The 12812-nt window shown below is 36.1% G+C and overlaps 1 protein-coding gene across 1 annotated transcript in view; it reads right to left on the reverse strand.

The window, feature by feature from the left end:
- Positions 1 to 2550: 2550 nt before the first annotated feature.
- LOC306871967 (hexokinase-2-like) overlaps positions 2551 to 12812 on the reverse strand; it is a 44112-nt gene continuing 33850 nt past the window's right edge. Inside the window, exons 15-18 of the mRNA XM_079420259.1 lie at positions 11210 to 11393; positions 8607 to 8762; positions 7390 to 7626; positions 2551 to 3760 (exon numbers count right to left, since the gene is read on the reverse strand). Of these exons, the coding sequence (XP_079276385.1) occupies positions 3619 to 3760; positions 7390 to 7626; positions 8607 to 8762; positions 11210 to 11393 (719 nt within the window). The 3' untranslated portion in view covers positions 2551 to 3618. The remainder of the gene's footprint in view (positions 3761 to 7389; positions 7627 to 8606; positions 8763 to 11209; positions 11394 to 12812) is intronic.

The raw sequence follows: 12812 nt of genomic DNA on the forward strand, positions 1-12812 counted from the left end.
CAGACTCTGTTTTAATCATTCTTGGGGACTTTAACCAAGCAAATCTCTCCCGCGAACTGCCAAAATACAGACAGCATGTTACATGTCCCACCAGAGAAAGTAACATATTGGATCACTGTTACACAGTGATTAAGGACGTATATCACTCCGTCTCATGAGCAGCTTTAGGACTCTCTGATCACTGCCTGGTTCATTTTATACCAACCTACAGGCAAAAACTTAAATCTGCTAAACCTGTAGTAAGGACTGTAAAGAGATGGACCAACGAGACAGAGCGGGTTTTTCAAGCCTGTCTCGACCTTACTGATTGGAGTGTTTTTGAAGCTGCTGCCACCAATCTGGACGAGCTCACAGAGACTGTAACGTCATATATCAGTTACTGCGAGGATATATTCATTCCCACCAGGACTTATGTAACATTCAACAATGATAAGCCATGGTTTACAGCAAAACTCAGACACCTTTGTCAGGCCAAAGAGGACGCCTACAGAAATGGGCACAGAGTCTTGTACAATCACCCCAGAAGACTCCACCACAGCCCGCAGCCCCGGGCCAGCGGCCACAGACGGCGCCCTATCCGGAACGCCGGATCTCTGGCAACCTTCAAGCAACAACTGAAAACTCATCTCTTTCGGCAGTACTTGACTTCATCCTAAACTCAAAAAAAAAAAAAAAAAACTTTCCCTCTATCTTTCTCTCCACCTACTAGCTTGTACTTATTTGAACAAAGACTGAGATTTGGTGTTACGAACACTTCCTCTGTCTGACTGCCTCTTCAAGATGAATCGCTTTTTGTATTCCCCAATTGTAAGTCGCTTTGGATAAAAGCGTCTGCTAAATGACTAAATGTAAATGTAAAATGTAAATGTAGTGAAAATTTGGGCTTAGATGGTTTAAACAAACGGCACAAACAACATGCAGCACCTGCCAGGCTACATGCGTTCACGTTAGGGTCCGCCATTTTTTTGTGTCCTGCTGGTTTACCGCTAATGCCCCCCCCATACTTGGTATACTTGGTAATATAAGCTCTTTCTGATTCTGATACAAAATTATATTTTTTCATTACTTAATGTAAGTGTTCAAGATGAGAGTTTACAGTACATTTCGAGCTGTATCGAATGATGTGGAATACAGTGTTATAATGTATTCTGATGTTATTTGTGCTTTTTTCTAACATTGTTTTCCTCCTTCCTGCATGGAAAAGAGCTGCATAAAGATCCTTAACAACTTTCCTTTTCCTATACAATAAAATGGCTGAGTAAATAATGACAACATTTTCAAGTTGGAGTGAACTATTCTTTAAAGTATTAAGTAGGTTTCCCATTGTAACTTACAAGAGTTCACATGTTCATTCTAACTCTCTCCTGTATAACCACATACTTATTTATTACCTTTAAAATGTTTGGAATCAGCAAGTTATTTTTTTAAAGAAATTACTATTTTTATTCAGCAGTGATGCTTTAAATTGAGGTATTTTTCTTTATTTTTAAACAAATGCTGTAATTATGAACATTCCATTCATCAAAGAATCCTGAAAAAATTATCACTGTCTCCAAAAATATTAGGCACCACAGCTGTTTTCAATAAAGAATCTCTTACTTGATTTTGTAAGAGATTTTTGAGTTTACTCAACTTTTTGTTGTTTAACCTGAAAACAAGAAGTTGAGAAAATTCATAAATCTGCTGAAGCTGGTTGCCTTAAACGTTTCTAAAAGTTTCTCACTTTTTGATTTTTTACAGTGCATCTATAGCCACTAATCAATGTAAACGTATAGATATTGTGCACACATGTACATTTATTAAAGCCAGAGCCTGCCGTGTTCATGTAGAAGGAAAAAGAAAGAAATCTTAGCTGGGGGGATATTTCTGTGCTGTCTTTGTCTGGAGACTGAAATTTCATACAAAAATAGATGATCTGACATTTTCTAGAAGGCTCCATCAATTTTGGCAATTGGTAATGCACCATATCAGTGGTAACAGGCAATGCCAATCTTTATTGTCTGGACCCGTTCTAATGTGAATGAAGTCAAAGAGAAATGTGAAAAGCAATTTGCAGAAACTACACTGTCAAATTAATTCAACTTACAGCAAGCAATTCAATCAAGTAGATGAATAAGAAAAATCATATACAAACAAAATGACTAAATTAATCTTGTATGATTATTAGACTAAAGGGACAAGTTTGCAGAAGGTTTCTTACTGAAACTCTGACACTCACTCAATATTTGCACAGGGAAAATTGCACCTTACAGCTGTTGGAGAAACCCTGGCATTATCCACAACATGATAAACTACGAAGCCCAACTCATTCCACATTCAGCAATAATAAATATCCCACCAGCGCTGCAAGAAAAGATGCGTTCAGTTTCACAGTGTGAGTCTCTTGACATCTCACAGTGATAATTTCACCTGCCGTTTCAAACCTACAAAGTGCCAATGCAATTAATATTGTGCATTTAAACATGGAGAGCAACATTTACTTCAGTCTGGCACATTTACAGAATGTTGATTAATGTGTGTTGTCCTTATAAATAAATAAATAGTCTGTATACAGGATTTTCATGTGTTTGTATTGCATTAGTAGATATTATACAGAACTCAATTCTGTAACTTACAGTCTGGTAATTTTCCTCAAATCATCAAGTTAGCCCTTAAAAAGCTTTCGCCTGACAGCTTTCTTCAGACCAGCATTAGACCTGATCAGAAGACTAATTTAATTAGCTTCATCTCAGTACAGCAGCAGGACTGTCCTTCAATAACAGCAGCACAGACACAATTTAAGATTAAGCAAAAGATTTTTTCAAGGTAGTTCTCTCCAAAAAAGCCTTCAGGCCATGATGTAGATGAGTTTGTTTCTTCATCAGATTTGGATAAATTTAGCATTACATCACTTGCTGTATTGTTCTTACAAACACACAGTATTTATCTTCTCCAGATGTTAACTGATGGACTGGAGTGGTGTGGATTATTGTGATGTTTTTATCAGCTGTTTGGACTCTCATTCTGACGGCACCCATTCACTGCAGAGCATTCATTGATGCAATGCTACATTTCTCCAAATCTGATGAAGAAACAAACTCATCTACATCTTGGATGACCTGAGTGAGAGTCATTTTTTAGCAAATGTTCATTTTTGTGTGAACTAGTGCTTTAAAAGGAAGAGTTCAGCACAAAATTAAAATTACTCACCTACTTCACGGTGAGTAAATTAATAAATGAATCCTTTAATCAGCAGCCTGGAATTAGTACAGAAATAAATTACATCATTCACAGCTCAAAAGGTGAATAAAATCTCTTTGTGCTTTTTTCAGACAGTACAGTAATTCAAATCAGTAACAATACACACATATACCATATAATTATAACACATATATAATTAGTTTTTCCTTCTCCTTTGTTTTTTTTCCCCTTTTCTACCAACAATCCTCCACCTGCTTATGCCAAGTCCTTGCAATGCATGACCTAAAGCATAAAAATGCAAAAAGAGATGCTTTCTTTTACAGACAGGAGTGCTGTTTAGGTAAGGTCACATTGTGGCACAAAAAAAAACTCTCTGGAAGCTCTGTGTGCAAGTTCTCCCTCGTTATCTTTTTCCCTTTACATTGTTTTGTTCATTCTCTACTTTCTAGCATCTCTTAATCGGCAAGCCACAGCCGTGATGAGGGCGGCACCTTTCCCGCTGCCGTCTTCTGATTGGACGAGAGTAACCTCACAGTTGGGTGCCAGGTCTCTTAAGGTTTCCCGCATGATGGTGGCAAAGCTGAAGAGACAAAAGAGAAAAGCAGGCATGAATGAACAACAGGCCTTCAGAGTAAAAGCAAAATCTGCTCCTTTGTGAATTTATTGGGTTTTTCACCCCAAACATGGCACTTAAATAAATCTACACTTCTCAAAACTCTCTATCAGTGCTATTTTAGTATTATTTATGTACTGTTACAGCATTTATTATTATTTAAAATTTGCTTTGATTGTTATATTTTCAGTTGTCATTTTAATTTAAGTTAAATTTTTAGACATTTGTGACCCTGGAGCCCAGAACCAGTCATAAGAGCTGATAAAATGTAAAAACTGTAACTTGAATGCAATGTAAGTCGCTTTGGATAAAAGCCTGCTAAATGCATAAATGTAAACGTAAGGGTCAATTTTTCGAAATTGAGATTAATGCATCCTCTGAAGCTGAATAAATAAGCTTTCCATTGATGTATGGTTTGTTATGATAGGACAATATTTGTCTGAGATACAACTATCTGAAAATCTGGAATCTGAGGGAGCAAAAAAATCTAAATATTGAGAAAATCTCCTTTAAAGTTGTTCAAATGAAGTTCTTAGCAATGCATATTACTAATCAAAAATTAAGTTTTGATATATTTATGGTAGGAAATTTACTAAATATCTTCATGAAACATGATCTTTACTTAATATCCTAATGATTTTTGGCATAAAAGAAAAATGTATAATTTTGAGCCATACAATGTATTGTTGGCTATTGCTACAAATATACCTGTGTTACTGATTTAATTTATTTTATTTTAGCTTTATTTCAATTAAAAAAAGATTTTAAGGTTTTAATTGAAAAAGGTTTTAATCTCAGGTAATCATAATCAGAACCTCATATTAACTTATTTCCTATTAAAAAAGTCACTGAGACAGAATATACCAAATAGCTTGTGCCTTTTTAATAGCTGATAGTCTTTAATTTGTTCTTTTTTCCACACACTTAAAGCAAGTGAGAAAAAAGTTGAAGAAAAGAACAAATCAGGGTATAAAGTGAAAATCAAAACTTATCTCAAACTCACTTAATTTCACAGCCTAAATGAAAACAGAAGTGTTTCTTCAATCAAAGCGGTCGCTAAAGGAAAAACGTCCTGCTATGAGCCTTTGCATGGTCAATTTTCACATCAAATCTGTGCCAAACTTTTGCTTCCATATTCAATATCGCTTTCTCAGCATAAAACGGCGTCTGTCATTTTTGATTCATAAAATAACTCTTTTCAGAAGTGATTCCCAGTAAGGTCGGCGGGGGGCTTTTGAAAACAATGTTTAAAAGCTCAGCACGTTCCTCCAGAGAGGTTTAGGCTGATTTTTAAGGGTGATTGATTGAAAGCTTGACAGCATACACTGATGCTTTCATCAAATTGTTAGATAAACTCCTAAAGTTACACAAGGAGGTCTTATCAATCAGGTTAAACAACACTGTATATGGAAAAATGCTATTCTATCATAATAAAGTATCAGGAATCAGGAGTCCAAAACAGACACTGGGTTGTATAATCTGGCGTTGGTAAGTAGGCCATAAGTACAGAGAAACTAAAAGATAACACATGATTAAAAACAAAACCCTAAATAAAAAAGGAACCCTAGCTGTCTATGCAGTAGAACATTTAAATTAGTGTTATGACTAAAGAAAACCGAAGAATGCAAAGATTTTCAACCCCTGGAGCTGTCAAAGTCATCCTAACATTACAGTAAGGTACAGTAACATTCAACTTTTTAATAGTTTGGGGTTGGTAAGATTTTTTTATTTTCCGAAAGTTTCTTATGCTCACTAAAGCTGCATTTATTTGATTTTAAAAAAATACAGTAAAACAGTAAAATAGTGGAAAAAAAGCTGATTTCTGTTTTGAAATATTTTCAAATTAATTTATTCCTGCGATGCAAAGCTGAATTTTCAGCATCATTTCTCCAGTCTTCAGTGTCACATGATCCTTCAGAAATCATTCTAATATACTGATTGGCTGCTCAAAAAATTACCAATTAAATTACTAGAAACAGGATTTTTTTTTTTCAAGATTTCAGAAAGGTCCAAATAACAGCATTTATATGAAAATAAATCTTTTGTGAGCTGATCAAATGCCACTTTTAATCAATTTAATGTGTCCTTGGTAAATAAAAGCATTAATTTTCTTTTAAAAAAAAAACATTTTTTGGACTTTCTTCCCTTGAAACGAAAATCAGAGTTTGTAAACCACATCTAAATTGAAGCTGCAATTGTGTGCTAGTATTATATCTCAGAACAGAGAGTGCCTGGATGAGAAATGATGAAGCCTTGATGACAGCTTTGCCCGAAGCGCTGCTCTGTGATGAATATTGCTGCCTTATGTCACATATAACAGGCTTTAAAGCTACAACGTCTAGTAAGGGGGAGAAATAACTTCAGCTTAACCACACAGCCAATGTAAAGGGATCATTGATTTTTAAAGATTAATCAGTTTTTAGGGCGACTGAGGTGAAAGATGGAAGATCAAGACCTCATAAATACTGCAGGGCATCTAGGAGGGTATCATTTATGTCTCAGCTTTAACATGTTTGCTGCATTAACTAAGCATCATGAGTACAGATCATCTGACACGGTCAGGTCTGGATATTGTGGTAAAATGTTTCTTCCCTGACATTAGCTCATTTTTTCCTCCCCTCACAAAATGCCACGTTACATGTAGAATGTCAATAATGACAAATATCTTTGAAACAAAAAAAAGCATGTCGAATTGCACTGATACTGAAAAAAATCATGCATTGCATTAACAGAGCATGCATTTTAATGCCTTGTGCAACAAACATGCAAGCCCTGAAAACACTAAGCATTCATTTGAACACTTTTTAATATTTGATATTTGAATACTGTTTAAAAAATAATAATAATTCAATACAAAGCATTAACCCACAAAGATTCAGATTATAATTGTTTCACTTTAAAACATCACAGTCTAACTTGAAATGGACAAACTGTGCATCATTAGAAAGATTAAAGGCTCTAGCTGCGATATTTGAGTACTGTTTTAATAAAACTCTGTTGCAGTGACAGTCATTTCTTAATTTATGTCAGGAGTTCAAAATAATAAATCTGTATGTGTGGTATTGAAAAATATAATATCAGCACGCATTAATATTCAGCCACATCTGCAGCGGTTTATTGGTGATGCCATAGCATCACTGAACAGCATCAATAAAGGCTTATAGTCCAAAGACGCGCGTACTTGGAGAAATGTGGATATATTTTCACGTTTACACTGAAAAACATTATTCATTGAATTTACAATTTTTTTTAAGGTAAGTGGTTGCAATAAATTTATTTTATCTACATTTAAATAAACAAATTTTGTTGAATAACTTTCAATATTTTTTTATTAAATGTAGCCAAAATAAATTGTTTGCAACCACTTACCTTAAAAAACTATTTTGTATCTTTTTTTTTTACTTCATATTTCTTAAGTCAGAATGATTATTTCTATATATTTTCCATTGATTTAGGTGATTTTATCACTGTTAATGCAATGCATTATTTTTTCAGTAAGTGCAATTCAACATGCTTTTTTGTTTGAAAGACATTTGTCATTATTTTTCTTCCATAAGATTCACGGTCTGGTTTTCGCTCGTATCTTGGCCACTCACTGCGGGTGGAGTTTGTAGAGCGTGCCGTCCACTCCTACGGTGATGCTGAGCTTCTCAAGGCCACGGTTCAGTCGTATCTTGTCCACCACGGCCGCCAGACCGGCTCCGCAGAGCTGGGCCGCTCGTTTGGACACCACACTGCAAACCTCCTTCACGAGAATGCTGTCATCACATGTGCTGCTGGTCAAACCCAGGTGCTGCAGGATGGAGCGTACCTGCCTCAGCGCCAGACGATCGCTGCAGAAACAGCCCATTAATTATGCTGATAATAATCAAAAATCACAGAACAAATTGCATTGCATATCTCCACCTACAAGACAAGAAGTTTAATTAAATCAAGGTTTTAAAAAAACACTATGCCTGCATTTTTTCCCCAAAGAACATAGATGGAATATAATTAGCATAGATACGCAAAAAAAAAAAAACATGATAAATCAAGCCAAAATTGGCAGGTGGTCCTCAGCTGGAATATTATCTTTATGAATGAACAATAGAAAACAACACAAATCCAATTATACATGCCAAGATGCCTTAGGCTTCTCAAATAATATTGGACATAATCAGTGTGCTTAGCATTTCAATATTATCTGAAGGAAAGCAGAAGGCCCCTGAGACTCAAGATACTAATGTCAGGTGTCGGACACACACATACACAACACACACACACACACACACACGTTTGTTTTTGTGAAAAGTGGGGACATCCCATAGGCGTAATGGTTTTTATACTGTACCAACTGTATGTGCTACTACCCTACACCTAAACTTAGCCCTCACAGGAAACTGTGCATTTCTACTTTCCCAAAAAACCTCACTCTGTATGATTTATAAGCGTTTTGAAAAGTGGGGACATGGGGCAATGTCATGAAAAGTCACCTTCACCTTGTAATACCTGTCATACCTGTGTCATTATACACCTTTATGTCCTCATGTGTCACAAAAACGCACACACACACACACACACAGGTTTGTTTCTGTGAATTGTGGGTACTTTCCATAGACTTCTATTACTTTTATACTGACCAAATTATATTTTCTATCCCCTAAACCTAAACCTTACAGAAAAGCTGCTTGCATTCTTACACTTTCAGATTAACATCATTTACTATTTTTAATCATTTTTTTCCCCTTGTGGAGACTGAAGCGGTCCCCACAATGTCAAAAATTTCAGGTTTTACAGTCCTTGTGGGGACATTTGGTTCCACACACACACTCACCTCTCGATCTGAGACAGGAACTTGGTTTCGAAGATCCCGCGTGATTTCAGTCTCTCTGAAAGTTTGCCACGGAAGAGCAGGCCTTTGGCAGTGAAGTCCAAGAGCACGTTTCTGACGATCTCTCCGAGATACATCCCGCTGATCATCTTCTCATATCTGAAAATCACAGAAAGAGACAAGGAAATTATTCATCGTTCCTCAATAAGGCATATTTTTGCAAACGTTGGAGTGGGAATTTTGGATTATAACACTGCACAGAAAAGATTAGGGAGACAAGCTTTTTTTAATTAACTTTAATTTCAACATGCTGCTTTTTCTTTCACACAGATTTTGGATTAGTTTTTTTGTTTTTATATTAGGCATTTGCTTGACTTTTTTTGTTTTACTTTTGCATTTTAGTCACTGTGGTGCACTTTATAAATTTAATGTTCCATCAACAGTGGCATTAACAAAAATAGTGTTTTAAAAATCTAAAGCTCAAGTACAAAAAAAACATTTATTTATAGTCCGTTATGCATACTTTGAGTTTACTTATATGAATTATTAATATATGAGGTGCATTAAATACATAAATCTGTGTCATATTAATACATTTAAGATCATAGTTTAACCTGAATATGGGATACAATGACTCGAAAAAGTTCCTTTAAAAAGTTAAAACTAACAATTTAATTAAAATAATTAAGGAAGGGGAATATAAAGTATATAGTTGCAGGAACTAGTCAAATGTGTTCTTCTGTGATAAAAAAAAATTAATAAATAAAAATATTATTATATATAAAATTCCATTTAAGTATATTAATTATAATTTAATTTCTTATAATATAATTATCTAAAAAAATTTAAATGATATAAAAATATTACAATTTATTATTATATATTATGTTAAAGTTATTTTAAGCTGTAATATCACGGTTCTTACAGTATTTTTATGAATCTTGGTAAGCATAAGACACTTCATTCAGTAACATAAAATCTAACAGAACATATATTTCTGAACAGTAGTGTTACTGTGAAGTATGCTTCAAACAAAAGCCATCTCAGAAGACCAAAGCAGGACACTCCTGCTGTCCAAAACTGTGTGAAGTTCACCTGGAGCAGAAACAACGCTGTGTGTGTGCAGAATAAAAAATAAATCTCATCTCTATCATAATGTACGGTGGAGAGGCCATCGTGCAGAGTTTATCAGGACATTTAACAGGTGAACATCAGGCCATCTGCCTGCCAAACATATCTCAACAGAAGCTGAACGCTGCAACAGGAAAACAAACCAAAGCTCAGGAGTAAATCAACAACAGAACGGCTTCAACAGAAGAAAATACACCAGAGTCCTGACCTCAAGACTGCATTCAGACCACACAGCCCAAGATTATTGCTGCAGTGAAGAGGAACAGAGGTAAATATTGGTGGAGGACAGCTAACCGGTTATTGAATGTAGGATGAATAAGGGTTTTCCCAGATTTTCTCCACATTGTACACTACATGGTCTGTTCAATAAACACAATTTAAGCCGACTGTGTGCTAACGACTGATGAAGATCAGATCAATTTAATGGTCGATCCATGATTTCCAATCTATGTTTTTCCTCAAACTGTAATTAAAAGCACATAGAGGAAACAAAATAATGCACTCACGGGACACACCACCTAAATTTATTAAATTTACCCATATTTATGTTGTAAAAAGTGGCATGGTTTCCTTTCTTCAAAAAGATATTATAAAATAAATAAATATTTTAATGGTATTTTAATTTTATTTTTCATTAAAATAATTTTAATTTATTATTGTTATTTCTGAGTCCATTTAATTGTAATTAATACATAAAATAACACAATCTTTAAAAAAAAAAGGTCTTCAAAATAGCAAATGCTTTAAGTCATATGCAAGTAAACACACTGGAAGATACACCAGGAATTAGCTGAAAATCTTGCCATTCTCATTTCTCATTCACCTTCAATTAAAGAGCAAAAGTGTGAATTAGGTTTGAGAGTAATGGGGAGATTTTAGGGATTTTGTCTGTTTGTTTTCCCCCCGTTGTTATTGCAATGAAAAATGCATCTTGAAAATCCTATAAAACCTTTCCTTTTCCATTCAGTGGAAAAAAAAAAACCATGCATGTTTCAAATGACTTAAGGCTGACTAAATGAGCACATGTCAGTAAACTGGAGACCACAGATGTAAAAATGGGTTTTCAGTTTGGTTATGAATCTACTACTTACAGGACACATCTGAGATCTTCTTGAAATAGTTTGCTGGAGGCAGTTTAGCAGCTAAACTCGGTTTCATCACGTTTGAAACGAACCCTAGGCACTGCACTAAGCTGAACGGAATCGAATGATCTAAGACGTGCACTGGCTTTAAATTCTGCAAGCATATCCATAATGTATTTTTTCTGAGTCATCCATAAATAAGTAGCAGCACTTTAAAAAAAAAAAAAAAAAAATTAATTTCATGTTTGACTGGAAGCCAGTGCAAAAACCTGACATCTGGTGTGATCCCGGCCAGCATGTGTGTTTGCGCTCAATCTGAACTCCATTAGACATGGCAACATTTCTCTAACGGGAAGCTGACATGGTATAAAGCATCAAGAGTTGAACTCTCACCGCTGTTTCCCAGGGTAAGTGGACTGGTCATCTACAGCTCGATCAAACTTTGTGCAAACATCATCCAGCTCCCCTTGGTCCCCAAATGCTCCCCACTCCATGTTCACACACATACGGCCTTCATCCCCATCCACCAGCTCAACGTTTGACATCTCCTCCATGTAGCACGCGTTAGTCCCTGTGCCTGCAGCAAGAAGACAGAAACACAAATACACCCTCACTCACAAATGATGCTGTGCACAAACACATTTACAGCATCTCCAAACCTGATCTGAGACATCTACACTAAAATACCACGCTATAAAACATCAAAAACTGAACACTTCGTGGTGTGAATTTGAGAGGAATCGACTACATGAATCCTCTACAAATCATCTTGATTCAGCTGCTTAAAGCTAACTGCAAAAATGTCTTAGATTAAAAAAAAATAAAGTTGGATTAAGGTGCATAAATTTCCACAAACGCATAGTATTCCACTTCCTTTTTATATTTAATTGTCAGCTATACCCCTTAGACGTAAAATATTTACTTGAAGTGTCCCCTAAGATTTCTGTGCATTAAACAAAGTTGATGCACACCTGCATTTTATATATCTACAGGTCCTTTTCAAAAAATTAGCATATTGTGATAAAGTTCATTATTTTCTGTAATGTACTGATAAACATTCGACTTTCATATATTTTAGATTCATTACAACACAACTGAAGTAGTTCAAGCCTTTTATTGTTTTAATATTGATGATTTTGGCATACAGCTCATGAAAACCCAAAATTCCTATTTCAAAAAATTAGCATATCATGAAAAGGTTCTCTAAACGAGCTATTAACCTAATCATCTGAATCAACTAATTAACTCTAAACACCTGCAAAAGATTCCTGAGGCTTTTAAAAACTCCCAGCCTGGTTCATTACTCAAAACCGCAATCATGGGTAAGACTGCCGACCTGACTGCTGTCCAGAAGGCCATCATTGACACCCTCAAGCAAGAGGGTAAGACACAGAAAGACATTTCTGAACGAATAGGCTGTTCCCAGAGTGCCGTATCAAGGCACCTCAGTGGGAAGTCTGTGGGAAGGAAAAAGTGTGGCAGAAAACGCAGCACAACGAGAAGAGGTGACCGGACCCTGAGGAAGATTGTGGAGAAGGACCGATTCCAGACCTTGGGGGACCTGCGGAAGCAGTGGATTGAGTCTGGAGTAGAAACATCCAGAGCCACCGTGTACAGGCGTGTGCAGGAAATGGGCTACAGGTGCCGCATTCCCCAGGTCAAGCCACTTTTGAAACAGAAACAGCGGCAGAAGTGCCTGACCTGGGCTACAGAGAAGCAGCACTGGAAATTTTGCATGTCATTCGGAAATCAAGGTGCCAGAGTCTGGAGGAAGACTGGGGAGAGGGAAATGCCAAAATGCCTGAAGTCCAGTGTCAAGTACCCACAGTCAGTGATGGTCTGGGGTGCCATGTCAGCTGCTGGTGTTGGTCCACTGTGTTTTATCAAGGGCAGGGTCAATGCAGCTAGCTATCAGGAGATTTTGGAGCACTTCATGCTTCCATCTGCTGAAAAGCTTTATGGAGATGAAGATTTCATTTTTCAGCACGACCTGGCA

The sequence above is a fragment of the Barbus barbus genome (genome assembly GCF_936440315.1).
Source record: "Barbus barbus genome assembly, chromosome: 6".
Classification (NCBI taxonomy): domain Eukaryota; kingdom Metazoa; phylum Chordata; class Actinopteri; order Cypriniformes; family Cyprinidae; genus Barbus; species Barbus barbus.